This window comes from Chrysemys picta, chromosome 3 (genome assembly GCF_011386835.1).
Source record: "Chrysemys picta bellii isolate R12L10 chromosome 3, ASM1138683v2, whole genome shotgun sequence".
Classification (NCBI taxonomy): domain Eukaryota; kingdom Metazoa; phylum Chordata; order Testudines; family Emydidae; genus Chrysemys; species Chrysemys picta.
The window spans coordinates 161,847,136-161,864,903 of record NC_088793.1 but is presented as its reverse complement, the minus strand read 5'-3'; the positions used below and the strand labels follow the sequence as shown (position 1 = coordinate 161,864,903).

General features: G+C 42.7%; 1 protein-coding gene across 1 annotated transcript in view; it reads left to right on the top strand.

Moving 5' to 3' along the window:
* Nucleotides 1–622: 622 nt before the first annotated feature.
* LYPLAL1 (lysophospholipase like 1) overlaps nucleotides 623–17,768 on the top strand; it is a 44,193-nt gene continuing 27,047 nt past the window's right edge. The window contains exons 1-2 of the mRNA XM_065589428.1: nucleotides 623–940; nucleotides 5,959–6,058. Of these exons, the coding sequence (XP_065445500.1) occupies nucleotides 856–940; nucleotides 5,959–6,058 (185 nt within the window). The 5' untranslated portion in view covers nucleotides 623–855. The remainder of the gene's footprint in view (nucleotides 941–5,958; nucleotides 6,059–17,768) is intronic.

Genomic DNA, 17,768 nt, shown 5'->3' with positions numbered 1-17,768 from the left:
GGACTCAGGATCAGTCCTCTCTGTGCCTGTTAGAGAGAAAATGAGAATCTTTAGCTTTTAATCTTCTAGGACTTGTGGTGATAGCACTGCTACTTCTCACAGTCCCTTTGCCATTTCTTCACCTCCTACCACTTGTACTTTTCCCCACAACCCCATTTTTTAAAATCACACAGTGGCAGCTACAGAGGATTGGGGAAAAAATGACATTTCCATGAAAAATCTGTCCCTTTTCTTGCAATCCCCCCTCCCCCCCATTTGGAATTTTCCAACAAACTCCAGCAGCTCACTGCAGCGGATGGGAAATCGGGTTCATAACAAAACCCATTATTGCAAGTGAGTCACAAGGGCATGCAGGGATCCAAAGGATCGGATTATATGCCCACCCTAGGCTAGGATTGCCACTTTATTGGAAGTAGCTATCCTGGCTGGGATAGCAGTAAGGATGCTCAGTACCCACTGTCAGCTCTCCAGTTTTATGGGTCAGTCTCATCCCAGATGGCTGGTGGTTTTTTCTGTACCACGGAGATGGCACCCCTGGAGGGTCCCACGGGCATTGGTGCCTATGCAGCTGTAACTCAGATCAAAGCTGGCACAGCCCTGCCTGGGCCCCACTCGCCCTGGGGGGAGGGCTCTTTAGGGGAGCTCCTGGGACGCGCTATGAAGGGCAGAGCGGGCTCAGGCCTTCCACAGCTCACCCCCCTCCTGGCTCGCGCCTCACGTACCACCCGCAGCCTGGCGCGCGGCCGCCCCACCTCCACGCGAAGCCTCCAGCGAGCGACCTAAGCCCGCGGGGCGGAGACAGACAGCGAGCGAGCCGCGCCGGCGCCATGCGCTTGGCGGAGGGGAGCCGCGGCCATGGCGGTCCGTGCCGCGCTGCAGCGGAGCGTTGTGTCCCCGGCGGGCAGTCACCGCGCCTCGGTGATCCTGCTGCACGGCTCAGGTGCAGGCCTCCAGGCTTTATGTCCCCAGGCACTTGCAGGGGGGCGCTAGGCTGGGGCCAGTCCGGGGACCCTGCCCCACTCTGCAGGGGTGGGGGCCGCTGGGCTGGGGCGAGCCACGGGGCCCCTACCCCACTTTGCAGGGAGGTGGCTGAGCTCGGGCCTTAGGGGTGTGTTGTCCAGTAGTGGTTAGTGCACAGGTATGGACCATCCTGAATTTAGGCTGGAGGCTCAGGGCTTTACAAGGCTGCCCAGAGGATTCAGGGGGCCTGGGGCAAAGCAATTTCGGGGGCCCCTTCCATAAAAAAAGTTGCAATACTATAGAATACTGTATTCTCGTGGGGGCCCCTGCGGGGCCTGGGACACATTGCCCCACTTGCCCCCCCCCCGGCGGCCCTGAGGCTTTACTGATGTGAGTGGCACCCATACCTTTAATGAGATGACTCCTGTGAGTAAGGGCTCAAAATCACACCCTTGACCTCACTATGCCTCATTAGTCTCCACCTGTAAAATGGCAATAGGGGCAGTAGAGGGACTCTGTCAGTTTGAAATCTAGACAATTTTTAAAACAGTTAAAATGAGTTTGAGGTTCTGTATCTGCTCCCAAATTCCCATGCTAGTTTTTGTGGTTTTACACGCACAATTTCCTCCCCTTTCAAAAATGGTTTTTTCTCTCCCCTGCTGCAGTCTGCACACAAATAACAGGGAAACGAAGGGTACAAATCCTGCAAATACTTAGGCCATGTCTAGACTAGGATAAAAGATGTGGTAGCTAACATCCTAACTGATGCATTTTAAAAGTCTAGTGTAGACAAGGTGGGATGTATTTTAATATATATACATAAAGCTGAGGCTTCTCCTCAGCTTTAACTTGACCAGTTCAACATGTGTTAAAGGTATGTGTTAGCAAATATAATATTTATCCTAGTCTAGACAAGGCCTTAGGTATATGGATAACTGAATTCATGCAGGGGATTACCTTCATAAGTAAAAAATTACTTATGTGCACAAAAAATTTACAGGATCGGAGTGACATTTTCAAAAGTGCCTAAATCAATGGGACTGGTGCTCCTGTATCATGTACAGGTCTGTCACATCTTACGGGCATTTAACATGTACAATTTCAGCTTTACGCGGTCAGCAAAAACAAAAAAGAGAAAAATAACAATTTTAATACTGTACCTGTAGTGCGGGCAATTCTGCCCGCCATTACACTGAATGTAATTTTGACTATACACGATTTTCGCTTTACGCTCTGACTGCAGAACGTAACCCCAGCGTAAGATGCGACAGATCTGTAAATGCTTTTGAAATCCCCAACCCAATTCTTACCTGACCACACAGGTGAAACGTTTAAACTAACTATATGAAAAAATGCTTTTTAATTGCACAGAGTGAACAAACTGAAAAAATATTTCCTCCATTATAAGTTATAGTCATTTTAGGTGTTGCTTGTAACAACATTAGGTTAAAAAATATAACATCAGGTGGAAGTGTAATCTTGAAATTGACTGTCTCTCTTTAATTAATTAAGTGTATGCATGTTTGCTGGATTGAGGCTTTAGGAATTCATTCTGTTGTGGTGTCTACAGGCATCTGTCAGTGCTTGAATTAGATCTCTTAAAGTTGTTTTACTGATATATATGTATAAGCATGATGTTTATATTTGATTTGACAAAGTATTCATATGTGTATTTATTTTTATAATCCAATTTGAATTTAGTTTATTAAACCAGGATTGTCAAAACTGTTTTGATTTCACAAAGCATACAAATGAAGGGGAGTTAATACAATATGCTCAGCTTCTCCTGTTAACTCTAATACTTTAATGCTGAAGGAAATAATTTCCTCTTATTTTGTAGAAGTGGGGGAAGATTATGGTTAGAAGTTGATTCCACAAGTGGTTTAAGCACTGTACAATTTTTCATTTTTGTTATAACTCTACTCATAATATTTACAATGGAGCTGTAAGGAAAAGTAAGAGTGCTCTTTTATCTGGTTTTATTTAACAGTTCTGCAGGGTGGGTTCCAAAGCAGGGGTAGCCAGTTGTCTTAGTATGGGCTGGTATGTTACATTGATGCCCTCTGGACAGAGCAACAGCTGAGTGGCAATCCCATGCCACCAATTAATTGCAATAAGAAGACGAGTTGACCCCAGATTGAATGGGAAGGTAGCGGAGAACTCCCCATGCAGTAAATCCAGTGTTAGCATCAAGCAATATAGTAGTTGAGCAAGAAAAGCAGTGGTCTGGAGTCAGGCCTTAAATCTGTAGTCATTTTGTAGACAGCTACTCAACTCTGTGTATGTGTCTGAGAGAGACATGGAGGGTTGGAGAAGTTTGGCCACTCATGGTTGAAAGGGAAATTAAAACTTGTATTTTTATTTTAAAAGGAAAAGGTAGCAGTCGGTACCACAGCTAGCTTATTTTAGCCGCAGGCTTTGAAATAGGTCCCTGAAACTGAATTGGTTGTGCATTATTCATTCTTCTTAGTACCGTTCAGAAGACAAGTTAGTGTTAAAATAGTATGTAAAAATGTCTGAAGTCCAGCACTTTTTGATGTGTGCTTCTTACATAACAGAAATTAGTTGCATCCAAATGGGAGCCCTGGTAATTATGACATTGTTAGGGCGATGATGGAAATTGGTATGTGAGGGTCAAAGTCTCTTAACTAATGAGCCTTCTGCAAGCTCTTCAAACAGACTAAGGGGTAGTCAACACTAGAAGCGCTACAGCCGCTGGTCTACACTAGAAGACGCTCTATGCCGAGCTTTCCCGTCAGCATAATAAAACCATGTTTGTGAGAGGCAGTAGCAATGTTGGCGGGAACTTCTCCCGCCAACATAGTGCTGCCAACACCGGAGCTTAGTTTGGTGTAACTTAAGCCGCTCGGGGAAGAGGAGTTTATTCACACCCCTGACCAAAATAAGTTATACTGACATAAGTGGTAGTGTGTACAAGCCCTGGCTCCCCGCTTTATGCATGCTCCTGCTGACACTCAAAACTCATGAAATGTCAGTAAAGAAAGGGGAGATGGGATGATATCTCCTGGATCACAAAGAAAACATATAAAGATCTATGGCCCCAATCCTGCAAATGCTTATAAGCATGCACGCTTAATTTTGATTTGCAGAATCAAGGCTTATGTTCTCTAATGAAGGAAAGATATTTGTAGGGAAAGGAATTTTATTTTCAAGCTTTGAAAAGTATTTTGTTAATAGTGTATCTTAGAAAACCCATATGTTCCAAATTTGACAGTTGAAAACTAGATTTGCTTCAATTCCAGCCTAACCTAGTCGCATGATTAAAGTTACTCATGAGCATGTTTGCAGGAATAAATCCACAATGGGTTCCTAGTTATGTCTTTAATTTGTATATAGATTTTTTTTAAAATGGCAAAGTCAAAATAAACACTGTACAATTTTTGGGCCCAATCCTGGAAAGACTTACTATTGAGGCTAGCACTTACTACTGTGAGTTATTTGTGATTTGACATAAATAGGGCTATTCATAGAACATTTTGTGCTTGGCAGTAAGCAGTGGTAAGACAGGGTCCTTTTGCCTTCCATTCATTAACTGAAGCATAATCCCAGTAGTATTTATTTATATTTTATTTTGTAAATAATGTCTCGGGGGCTTTCTTTGTTGAAACCTAAAGCAATAAAAAGCCTTTTCCACGGAAGGGCTTGTCTTCACTGCAACAGTTACGTTGAGTGAATACACTGGAGTTATCTCACTCAGGTTAGCCTGGCTCCATTGAGAATGACTAGGGTGACCAAATGTCCCGATTTTATAGGGACAGTCCCGATTTTGGTTTGTTTTTTTTCCGTATATAGGCTCCTATTACCTCCCCACCCCCTGTCCTGATTTTTCACACTTGCTGTCTGGTCACCCTAAGAATGACTATCCTGTGAAACAATACTTCAAGTACACAGTGATTTGGATTAGTAGCACAGAGTGATTGGATTAGCCACTGATCAGTTTCTGTAACTCAAGATGCTGCTTCCCCATTGCTTTATTTGCTGGAGTGTCAGTACCACTAGAGCGTCAACCCATTTCCCTGACTGGTCAGCTAGCTCCAATTTAAAGAAACACTTAACTCAAGTTAGACATTTTTGTGTGTTTGGATGAGAGTTGGATAGGTTAGGGACAAAACTCGAGTTATACATTGAGAACACTGCAGAACATTTTAAAGGAGGAGAAAATGAATGTTTGTTTGATGTTTGTAAGGCACTTTGAAAACATTGAATCTGCAAGGATCCACACATGTGGACCTGCTTGTAGGATCACAGATTAAACTGTTGTTGGGTGTTGGCCGGAGCCACAAAATTCAGACCCTGATCTCAGCCAACTCTAAGAAAGGGACTGGTTTGGATTCAGGATTTTGATCAGCCTGTCATAATTCTAGGAGCCAGATGTTTGGATCTAGGTTCATATTTTGAACTCCTTTTTACCAAGAGTTCAGGGGAATTTGGATCTTAGATTTTAGGTGAAGTCTATTTCTAATAAAATCATCACATTTAATTATTATTTTCAACTGCATTTTGAGGACTGTTCATTTAAACCTTTGTAATTTAAAAAAAAAAAATGAAAATAATAAAAGGCATTTGTTTAAATGAAGACACCAACTGACAAGCTTTTGGGTTTGTTATTTTACTTTGTATTTTCTTGCATTCCCCTGTGGGTTTTTTATCACTTTACTGTTAGTGGATAATTATCTAGGTTATAAGAAGGACACAGGATTTTTGTGGCCAATTGGGAAATCAATGGCAGTAGTGCTGTAGCAAAATGTTTATAAAAGCAATAATATGTAGCCCCTTTAAGAGTGTGATCAGAGAGGTGTTGAGTACGTCCTGTTTTCAAAGAGGGTTGAGGGTTCTTAGTACTTTTAGAAGTTGCTGAGCAGCTTGCAGGTTCGAGTTTGTAAATGAAGTGAATTTCAGGTATAAATATTTTTGGCATTGCATGGTGCTACCTGTAAATACATGGAATATCATTTCCTGTGTGTTTGTATTATGCAGGTGACACTGGCCCAGGAGTAAGAGCGTGGATCAAACAAGTTCTGAATCAGGATTTGGTTTTCCAGCATATAAAAGTAATTTATCCAACAGCTCCTGCCAGGTATTGTGCAATGCCTTTTACTACTAAGACTAAATTCCTCTAATCTTCTGACAAAATCATTGTTGTGAAAATATTCTTATACCTTTGGGTACAGGTAATGCTATGTTTTTGCAAATCTTTCTGTACTTTTTTTTGGTGATACTTGGAGCTCAATAATGCTTTGCAACCAGAGGACCCTATTTTTAAATGCATGAGATTTTATGTAGGACACGCTCTTCTAATTCACATTAAAGCCCTGTCTGCATTACAATTGAATTATTCACAAGAATAATATAGATAGGGATTTTTCTCTGATAGGCTGTAACCATGTTTTATTAAATCATACTCCAGACTACCTCCATACCTATAATTGTTCCCATAAATCTATTACCAAAATTAACCAAACACTTCGCTCTACTTAATATCACACTTTGGTTCTGACGAACAATAGTCCTGTGTGACTGGTAGGAGAATTTGCCTTGTAGTAAATATATAGTTAGGAGCAATGAAAGGATCATCTTCAGCTATTGGTGACAGCAATGGAAATTAAAACATTTGAATCACAAGGTTGCTTTGGTTTTTAATTTAGAATAATTGGGCACAGAATCAATAAAAATTGAGTCCAGCTTCCTCATCACAGGTGACTGCATTTGCAAGACCCATTATTATTTGTTTAGTCATAGTAAAGTGCCACAATGTGCTTAGTGGTGTATATATACAGGAAATAGAGGGAGTTAATGATATTTGCCCTGAGGAGTTTACAAGCCAGGACCAGCATTTTCAGACTTGACTGCCTAAAGCTAGTTACTTAAATCCATATTTAACTATCCAAATAAATGGCTTGATTTTCAGAGATAAGCCAAACGCCTCTGAAAAATCACGCCACTTATTTGAGTATCTGATGACCTGATTCAGGAAAGCACTTCCATTGAAGTCAGTGAGACTGAAGCATATGTGTAAGTGGTTTTTTTTTTTTTTTTAGTCAGGGCCTAAATATGGATTGAGGTATGAATTTTAGGTACCAATGTTTGAAAGCTTTTGTCCTAAGTATGTATGTGGGGTGGGGTTTGTGACATCTCATGTAGGCTTTCAAGGACCAGAAGTTTGAGAGAGTTTTCATTGAATTGGTTCAGGTGGTACAAAAACAAGTAATAATAATAATAATAATTTGTATTATGGTAGCACCTCCTAAGAACGCTAATCATGGGCTAGTATCCCATTGTGCTAGGTTCTGTACAGACACAGGGCAAAAAGACAGTCAAGATTTTGTTTGGCTCATCACATATCTATATAGAAACAGTCCTTGACCCAAGGAGTTTACAGTCTAGTTGTTATGCATGCAACATAACTGACTCATTGTACATGGATGAGAGCAACTCAGGGTTGTGGAGAAAACTTGCACAGGCCATTGCTGAAAATCTTTGTGGAAGAAGTGTATTTTGTGGAGGGATTTAAGGGAGGTAGTTCAATAGGTCAGCTCCACTATGGGCATGATTTTATTCAAACAACATACTGCTCCCTTGACAGCTAGGCTAAGTGTGCAGCTAGTGTTATCCGTGGGGCCCAAAAGGCTCCATCCTCTGCATGAATATTGGCAGTAGATGCAGGTTTGCTATAATTAACTTCTGTAATGTTCCTCCTTCAGCCTTCCTGTGTGTGTCCTATGTGGGCAAAATGCCTCAGGCCACATCTATTTGGCCACTAAAGTTCCACTTTCTCATTCCAGCATGTCCAAAGCTACAATCTTGACCTATTATTTTATTTTTGTAGATAACTACAGCTATAGGCAACATTATACATGATTAAATCAGTACATGTTATGATTTACCAAGGAGCTATTTTTTACTTGCACATAGATTAGTAAGGTCATTAGTAAAGATGACATGTAAAGAAAGATTCTAGATTGTCATGTAAAAGGTATGAATAAATAGTTGCCCTGTTTCAGTCAAGTTTACTCTCATTATTCTTTTCCAAAGCAAACTGAGGTCAAGCATGATTTGATTCAACTTTGCAGCTTTTAGCATGATTTTTCCATCTTGTTCTCCTTGTGTGAAAGGGATATATCCAAAGAAAAATACCTGTAGTGCGTTTGTCTTTGATTGGTAACTGAGAAGTACATTATAGAATATTGCTTTACAGCCCCCTTGTTCCAGTTAAGCACCATTAACTGACACAGTGAAATAAAACAGATGCACTTAAGTACAGTAATGCTTGCCACTGTTTGGAGCTATATACAAACAAAGGAAGTTTGTAAAAGTATGCTTTACTGGTTGCAATATAAATAACAAAAACCTATATTGGCCAAGCAAAAGTTATTTTGGTGTTTAAATCTAATGCATCTTATATACTTTGTAAAGTCTGTAATGGCTTTTCTTCCCTCTTTCCATAGAAAAGAAAAATCAAGGCCAAAAATATCAAATTGGAGTGACAAATGTTAGGCTCCTCCATCCATATTTAGGAACCTAAATATATGGCCTGATTTTTTTTTTCCCGTGGTACTGAGCATCAGTTAAGGTTTTCAGTACCTCTGAAAATCAGGCCTTACATTACCCAATAGTATGTGTCCAAGTATATTAAGGCCCTGATGCTGTGGTTGATAACCTATGAGGGGATGGTTGTGTCTAAGTGGAGCTCTGTTGACATCCATGTAGTTCTGTGCAGGTTAGCAATCCACAATTGTGCATCAGAGCATAACGCTTATCGGCAGTTTTGACCCTAACGATTAAAAGCAAAAAGAAGCTTCGGAAGTTAGGCATGCCTATAAATGTTGCCTGAATTTTTTTTAAGGGACCTGACAAGGAGTAGAACTTGTAATTTTATCATGCTGTCATGGAATTTTTTTTTAATTTGTTTTATTCCAGCACTGAAATAATTGTTTTTTCCCCTCCTATTTTCTACAGGAGATACTGGAGCTTAACTTATCCCTATCACCCTTAACTGTAACTATCATGGACCGAGCTCCTTTGGAGCAACCAAAGAACATACTCCAGAATAAAATCCTAAAAACATATTCATCCTGCATGATTAGCTTTTAAAATATAAAATGATTTAGTGTCGATTGAGGACTGATACAAGGCAAACTCTACTCCTGAGGGAATTCTGCACCAAAAAATTAAAAATTATGCGCAAAACATTTTAAAATTCTGCAAAAATCTGTGTATTTTATTTGTTAAAATAACACAATATAATCACACCATTTTTAATTGTTTGTTGACAAGTATTTTGAAATAAATTACCAAAATAATTGAAGATGGTGTGATTACATTGTTATTGTGTTACTGTGTTATTTTGCAGAACTTTGCAGAATTTTAAAATTTTTAATTTTTTGGCACAGAATTCCCTCAAGAATACCAGGGTTCTGTGTGGCACAGTCTGGGTGCGGGCAGCTTGTGGGAGGGTCTGGGTACGGGGAGGAATCTGGATGCACAGGGGCTCGGTGCGGAGTACTAGGTGCAGGGGGAATGGGACTCTGCAGGAGAGTCCAAGTGAAGGTGGTTAGGGCTCGGGGGGAGGGAAGGCTGGGCGAGTGGGACTTGGTGGGGGGGTCAGGTGCAGCTGGTTGGGGTTCAGTGGGGTGGGGGTCTGGGTATGGGGGGCCCCTGATGCGGGGGATGAGGCTCAGCAGAGTGGGGGCTTGGTGGGGGGGGGTTCTGGGTGCGGGGGGCTCCTGATGCGGGGGGGGCTCTGGGTGCATGGATGTGGGGGAGGAATCACTGTACAGGGAGCTGCTTCCCCTGTCCGCCCAACCCCTGTGCATCCAGTCCCCCCCCCCACAGCCAGCCCCCCACTGAGCCTCCCACCCCCACCCCCACACACTGTGCAGAGCTCCTGCAGCCAGGGGAAGTTTCTGGGTGTTGATCTAACCCAGCACCTGCAGCTCTGTGCAAGGAAGGGAAGGGGGAGGGGGAGGCATCCCCAGACCTCCCTGCCCCCAGTGATTTACCTCTCTCACAGCTGCCCAAACAGACATGTCTGAGCTGCCAGGGAGGGGTGAGTGAGCACTGATGCAGATTCTCTTTGCTTCCCCACAGAAACCGTAGAATTCCCCCAAGAGTAAAACTCTTTAGGGAAAAGCCTTATATAATAGGGATGAAAGCAATAAGATGCTAAATAAATTATATCAGTTTTTATAATTGTTTTTAGCCAGTCTGTAGAAGTGGTATAATTCTGTTATTCTATAGAAGGTTTAAAAATCCCGGAGAAAGATTATCATTTTTTTTTATTACACTCTTCTGTAATGGAAGCTGACTGCCTTCAAATATCTGAGTTGCCTGCTTTTTTAAAAAAAAAAAGTCTGTATAATATGGCTGGCTCTCAGTTGCTAAAAACAAAGTATAATTTTAAAATTTGTTTTACTTTAAAATATATATACATATATGGAAATAATTCTGGTATAAGGAATTAGATTAACCACCCTGGAGACTGAAGGCCTTCTATCCCCAGAACAGGTATAACATGGACAGCAACTTCCTTGTACATCCTTACCAATGTGTCTTCTGGGGTATTTCATTTGAGGTGCTGAGGGCCTCAACTGCTTTCTGGCTTCAGGTGTCGATAGGCATGTTGATATCAGAAGATGATTAAATATAGAAGTCATTTGAATGAAGAAGTTGACTGAAGACACCAGTTGAGGACACTGAGTACCTTGCAGAATTTGGCCCTCATTCCTTGATGTATCTGTTGTGACTACCAACACGGCTGCCAATTAGTGCCATGTTGGATTTTTTAATTGGTCACTTGTCCTTTAAAAAGTGGGAATGTACTACCAAACAGTCATCCAACGATAGCTTCAGTCATTACTGATGTGGCGCTAGATTTTTTTGTTTGTCACCAGTCTTCGGAGCCATGCAGTGCCTCATTTTAATGTTCTTTTAAAAAACAAAACAAACCGTTCCAATGACAAGTACTTCAGCCACGTTCCTGTTTAGCTTTTGTTCTTGACATTAAATTGCACCAAATTTTATAAAGGCAGTACAATAGCTGCCAGGTCCCAGAGTAAGCTACTTAGTCCATGGTTAGTCTAAGACTTCAGTCTGTTCTTGCATGATTCTTTTTCAAAAGATGAATATATTTTTATATATGTAGATCTAAAACTACTTTCTAACATACTAACAAATGCTCTGATATAGAGAGAATGTGGGCCCCTGTTTATTAATGTGAAAGAAATACATGCATTTATAAAACCCTAATTTAATAAAATAAGAAGTGGATAATTTTGTAATGGCTGTGAAGAAGTGTGTGTGTGGGGGAAGATTAATGGGATGGATTCTAAAAGGTACAAACATGTAGCTGAGGCCAAATCATTTTACAAGTTTCTGTTTTTAGTTTTCCCTTTTCCTAGAAGCATTTTGTTTTATCTCTGTATAAGCTTAAAATATGGAAAAAGATGATCGTTTTATTTTAATGGATCATTCAATTAACTTCTTTTTTAGCGTTCTTCCAACATTGATGTCTCTGTAGCCAGATTTAAATTGTTAAACACAGTTGAATTAGGATCCCCCCCTGTCAGGACTGAGATCCCCACTTTGAACTTTAGGGTACAAATGTAGGGGCCTGCATAAAAACTTCTAAGCTTAATTACCAGCTTAGCTCTGGTTCGGCTGCCACCATTTTCAATGGATTCCCTCCCTGGGAAACCTTGAAAAACCTTCACCAAATCCCTGGTGAAAACAAATCCAACCCCTTGGATTTAAAACAAGGGGAAATTAACCATTCCCCTCCTTCCTCCCACCAACTCCTGGTGAATCAAGATCCAAAACCCCTTTGGATCTAAAACAAGGAAAAAATCAGTCAGGTTCTTAAAAAGAAGGTTTTTAATTAAAGAAAAAGGTAAAAATCATCTCTGTAAAATCAGTATGGAAATCAACCTTACAGGGTAATCAAACTTAAAGAGCTCAGAGGACTCCCCTCTAGTCTCAGGTTCAAAGTACAGCAAACAAAGAGAAACACTCTAGTAAAAGGTACATTTACAAGTTGAGAAAACAAAGGAAAACTAACACGCCTTGCCTGGCTATTTACTTACAAGTTTGAAATAGGAGAGACTTGCTTAGAAAGATGTGGAGAACCTGGATTGATGTCTGGTCCCTCTCAGTCCCCGAGAACGAACACTCTCCCAAACAAAGAACACAAACAAAAGCCTTCCCCCCCCCAAGATTTGAAAGTATCTTGTCCCCTTATTGGTCCTTTAGGTCAGATGCCAGCCAGGTTACCTGAGCTTCTTAACCCTTTACAGGGAAAAGGATTTTGGAGTCTCTGGCCAGGAGGGATTTATAGTACTGTACACAGGACAGCTATTACCCTTCCCTTTATAGTTATGACACGCCCCCCAAATCACAGATAGTGTTGGATGTTCGGTTCCACACTGGCTGTGATTTCTTCCTGGAGTTCTAGGAGAAAACAGAGTTAATAAGACACATGTACCTTTAGACATACTACTGATTATATAAAAACTAACAATATGTTTCATTCCAAGAACAATTGTTAACCAGTTAACTCTGGGAAACTTTCCCGGGAAAGTGCATCAGCCACTTTGTTAGAAGCTCCCGAAATGTGTTGTATTTCAAAATCAAAATCTTGGAGAGCTAAACTCCACCGAAGAAGTTTTTTGTTATTTCCCTTGGCGGTATGAAGCCACTGTAGCGCAGCATGGTCTGTTTGTAGTTGGAAACGCCGTCCCCAAACATATGGGCGTAGCTTTTCCAGCGCGTACACAATGGCGTAGCATTCCTTTTCACTGATTGACCAATGGCTTTCCCTCTCAGACAGTTTCTTACTGAGAAGCACGACAGGATGGAATTCTTGATCCGGTCCTTCCTGCATTAAAACTGCTCCCACGCCTCGCTCGGACGCATCTGTGGTTACTAGGAACGGTTTGTCAAAGTCTGGGGCCCTTAGCACAGGGTCAGACATGAGTGTTGCCTTAAGCTGGTTAAAGGCCTTTTGACACTTATCAGTCCACTGAACTGCATTTGGCTGTTTCTTTCTGGTTAGGTCTGTCAGCGGGGCGGCGATTTGGCTGTAGTGGGGTACAAATCGCCTATAATATCCAGCCAACCCTAAGAAGGATTGGACCTGTTTCTTAGACTTTGGAACCGGCCACTTTTGGATAGCATCCACTTTGGCCTGTAGGGGATTTATAGTTCCTTGACCCACCTGGTGCCCCAGGTAAGTCACTCTGTTTTGGCCTATTTGACACTTTTTAGCCTTAACAGTTAGTCCTGCCTGCTGGATGCGCTCGAAAACTTTTTCCAGGTGCTCCATGTGCTCTGCCCATGAATCAGAAAAAATGGCCACATCATCGAGGTAGGCAACTGCAGATTCTCCCAATCCCGCTAGGAGACCATCTACGAGTCTTTGGAAGGTGGCGGGTGCATTTCGCAACCCGAAAGGAAGTACATTGAATTCATACACCCCTGCCTGGGTGACGAAGGCTGACCTTTCCTTAGCGGGTTCATCTAGTGGTACTTGCCAGTACCCCTTGGTTAAGTCCAAAGTAGAGATGAATTGGGCATGTCCCAATTTCTCCAATAGCTCATCTGTGCGTGGCATTGGATAGTTGTCAGGACGAGTTACAGCATTTAGCTTACGGTAGTCCACGCAAAAGCGTATTTCCCCATCTGGTTTGGGAACTAGAACCACTGGAGATGCCCATGCACTCTTAGAGGGGCGGATTATACCCATCTGTAGCATGTCCTGGATCTCCCTTTGTATAGCCGTTTTGGCATGAGGTGACTCCCGGTAGGGTGGGGTTCTAATAGGGTGAGCATTACCTGTGTCAATGGAGTGGTATGCCCGTTCGGTCCATCCGGGAGTGGCTGAGAAAATTGGTGCAAAGCTTGTGCACAGCTCCTTGATCTGCTGTCGCTGCAGACGTCCAAGGGTCGTGGAGAGGTTCACCTCTTCCACGCCACCATCCTTTTTTCCTTCGTAGTAGACACCTTCAGGCCACTCCGCATCATCTGTTTCCTGGGCTGTAAACTGGCAAACGTTTAATTCTCTGGAATAAAAGGGCTTAAGAGAATTAACATGGTATACCTTAGGCTTTATGTTGGAGGTGGGGGAGGCTATGAGATAGTTAACAGCTCCTAGGCGCTCCTGGACCGTGAATGGTCCTTCCCACGACGCTTCCATTTTATGGGCCTGGAGCGCCTTTAAGACCATGACTTGGTCTCCTACCTTGAAGGACCGTTCTCTGGAATGTTTATCATACCAGGCCTTTTGCTCTTCCTGAGCATCTTTTAGGTTTTCTTTAGCAAGGGCCAAAGAATGTCGGAGGGTGTTTTGTAGGTTGCTTACAAAGTCTAGAATGTTTGTTCCTGGAGAAGGCGTAAACCCCTCCCATTGCTGCTTCACCAACTGTAATGGCCCCTTAACCTCACGGCCATACACAAGTTCAAATGGTGAAAACCCTAAACTGGGATGTGGTACAGCCCTGTAGGCAAAAAGCAACTGCTGCAACACGAGGTCCCAATCATTGGAGTGTTCATTTACAAATTTACGTATCATGGCCCCCAAAGTTCCATTAAACCTCTCCACCAGGCCATTGGTTTCATGGTGGTAAGGGGTGGCAACCAAGTGATTCACCCCATGAGCTTCCCACAGGCTTTCCATGGTTCCTGCCAGGAAGTTAGTTCCCGAATCTGTAAGGATGTCGGAGGGCCAACCTACCCTGGCAAAAATGTCTGTTAATGCCTGGCACACACTTTTAGCCCTGGTGTTGCTTAAGGGTACTGCTTCCGGCCATCGGGTAGCAAAATCCATGAAAGTCAGTACGTACTGCTTTCCTCTGGGTGTCTTCTTTGGGAAAGGACCCAGAATATCCACAGCTACGCGCTGAAATGGGACCTCAATTATGGGTAGTGGCTGGAGAGGGGCTTTAACCTGGTCTTGGGGTTTTCCCACTCGTTGGCACACCTCACAAGACCGGACATAATTAGCAACGTCCTTGCCCATTCCCTCCCAGTGGAAGGACTTCCCCAACCGGTCTTTGGTTCTGTTCACCCCAGAATGGCCACTGGGATGATCATGGGCTAAGCTCAAGAGCTTTACCCGATACTTAGTGGGAACTACCAACTGCCTTTGAGGATGCCAGTCTTCCTGGTGCCCACCAGAAAGAGTCTCCTTGTATAAAAGTCCTTGTTCTACAACAAACCGGGATCGGTTAGAAGAGCTGAGAGGCGGTGGGGTGCTCTGCGCCGCCGCCCAAGCTTTTTGAAGGTTGTCATCTGCTTCCTGCTCGGCCTGGAACTGTTCCCTTGATGCTGGAGACATCAGTTCCTCCTTGGACTGTGGACTGGGGCTTGGTCCCTCTGGAAGCGATGCAGGTGCTGGGGCTGTTTCCATTGACTGTGAACCGCTGTCCGCTGGAGCACTATGTGGTAACTCAGGCTCTGGCTGAGCCTCTTGGGTAGGGTTATCTGCTGCTTCTGCCAATTCAGGCTCGCTGGTGCCCTCTGGCGTTGGAGTTGTAGACGGGTTTGCAAGCGCTGGACTCAGGGCTGGCAATGGTTCTGGTGCTGGTTGCGTTGCCGGTTCCGGTTCTGGGACTGGCTTTGGCTGGGTCTCTGGGATTGGATCCACTACGGCTGTTGCAGTCGTTGGCAGGGGATCCAGTTCCACCACCTTTGTCTGGGTCTCCGGTAACACAGACGGGGCCCTGGTGGATGGCTCAGGAACAGGGATGGGGGTGAAAGCTTGCTTAGCCTTTGCTAGTTCCAGTTCATGTTTCCTTTCTTTTTCTCTCTCCTCCATCTCTTTTTCTTTCAGCTCCATCTCTCTCTTGTGGGCCCTCTCTTTGGCTTTTTTCAGCTCCATCTCTCTTTCATGGGCCTCCTTTTTGGCTTTTTCTTCTCTTTCTCTCTGCTCTGTCTCGAGTTTTGCTAATTGAAGCAGTCTCTGATGTTTTCTTTCATTTTCTTCTGCTTCTAGTTTGGCCAGTTCTATTTTGTTAGCTACTTCTTTGGTAGTCATTTTCCTGTTTTCTTGTGCTGGGTAACCCCCTCTGCAGTGGGCTGAAACTGGGAAGCTCTCAGCTCTGGCTGCTGCAGGGTTAACAGTAACTTTCTAACTAGCTACTCCCGAGGATGTAAAAAGAAAAAAAAACAATTCAGCTTGTAAATACCTTTTACCAGTCATTTGCTAATTGAACCCTTCTCTTAACAAAGGACCTGTAAAAAAAAACTTAACACCTCTGCCTTCAGGCAAGGAGAGATAAGATATGCATCTATCTACTTCCAGCTCGGCTTTCCAAGCAGCTAGAAGGAAAAAAAAATCTCACTGGCTTTTGGGTTTAAAATGATCCCACCGCTATTCACCATGTCAGGACTGAGATCCCCACTTTGAACTTTAGGGTACAAATGTAGGGGCCTGCATAAAAACTTCTAAGCTTAATTACCAGCTTAGCTCTGGTTCGGCTGCCACCATTTTCAATGGATTCCCTCCCTGGGAAACCTTGAAAAACCTTCACCAAATCCCTGGTGAAAACAAATCCAACCCCTTGGATTTAAAACAAGGGGAAATTAACCATTCCCCTCCTTCCTCCCACCAACTCCTGGTGAATCAAGATCCAAAACCCCTTTGGATCTAAAACAAGGAAAAAATCAGTCAGGTTCTTAAAAAGAAGGTTTTTAATTAAAGAAAAAGGTAAAAATCATCTCTGTAAAATCAGTATGGAAATCAACCTTACAGGGTAATCAAACTTAAAGAGCTCAGAGGACTCCCCTCTAGTCTCAGGTTCAAAGTACAGCAAACAAAGAGAAACACTCTAGTAAAAGGTACATTTACAAGTTGAGAAAACAAAGGAAAACTAACACGCCTTGCCTGGCTATTTACTTACAAGTTTGAAATAGGAGAGACTTGCTTAGAAAGATGTGGAGAACCTGGATTGATGTCTGGTCCCTCTCAGTCCCCGAGAACGAACACTCTCCCAAACAAAGAACACAAACAAAAGCCTTCCCCCCCCCAAGATTTGAAAGTATCTTGTCCCCTTATTGGTCCTTTAGGTCAGATGCCAGCCAGGTTACCTGAGCTTCTTAACCCTTTACAGGGAAAAGGATTTTGGAGTCTCTGGCCAGGAGGGATTTATAGTACTGTACACAGGACAGCTATTACCCTTCCCTTTATAGTTATGACACCCCCCAATAATGTTGATGCACATGCTTTAATTAAAAACCAAGGGTTTAAATTGTAGCCCTGTAGCTGATGCAATACTTAAAGCCACGTCTGCACTCACAGTTTTAAAGGAAAAGGGTTTCCTTTTTTTTCTTCATTATTTGGGTCAGCATGGCTGCAGCTTTAAATACTGTTTCAGCTGCTACTACTGTGACTTAAACATTCAGTTTCTATTGAATATCTAAATCAGGGGAACTGAATACCACCCAGTTTAGGCTTTTTTTTTTTTTTTTAAATAGAAAGTGATAGTTTAAATTGGCATTGCGGCAGCTAACGTGGTAAAGTTAAAACTATTGAGGCTTCACTTGTTTTAATAAATATACTTTACCTTTATAATTCTCTTGAAAAATGTAGGTCAAAGATTCTTTGCGCTGTCTCGCATTCCCTTCTGACAGTCTTTCCCATTGTAAGTCAGAAAGTAAACTATAAATACACAATTTGGACTATTTTGTTGATCTTTTTGACATCCACTAGCATATCTTCCCATGACCAACCGATCGCTCTGCATCGTTTGAGTGTTACACATTTTGCAAAATATCCTGTCCTTCCTCTGTTGGAAGTA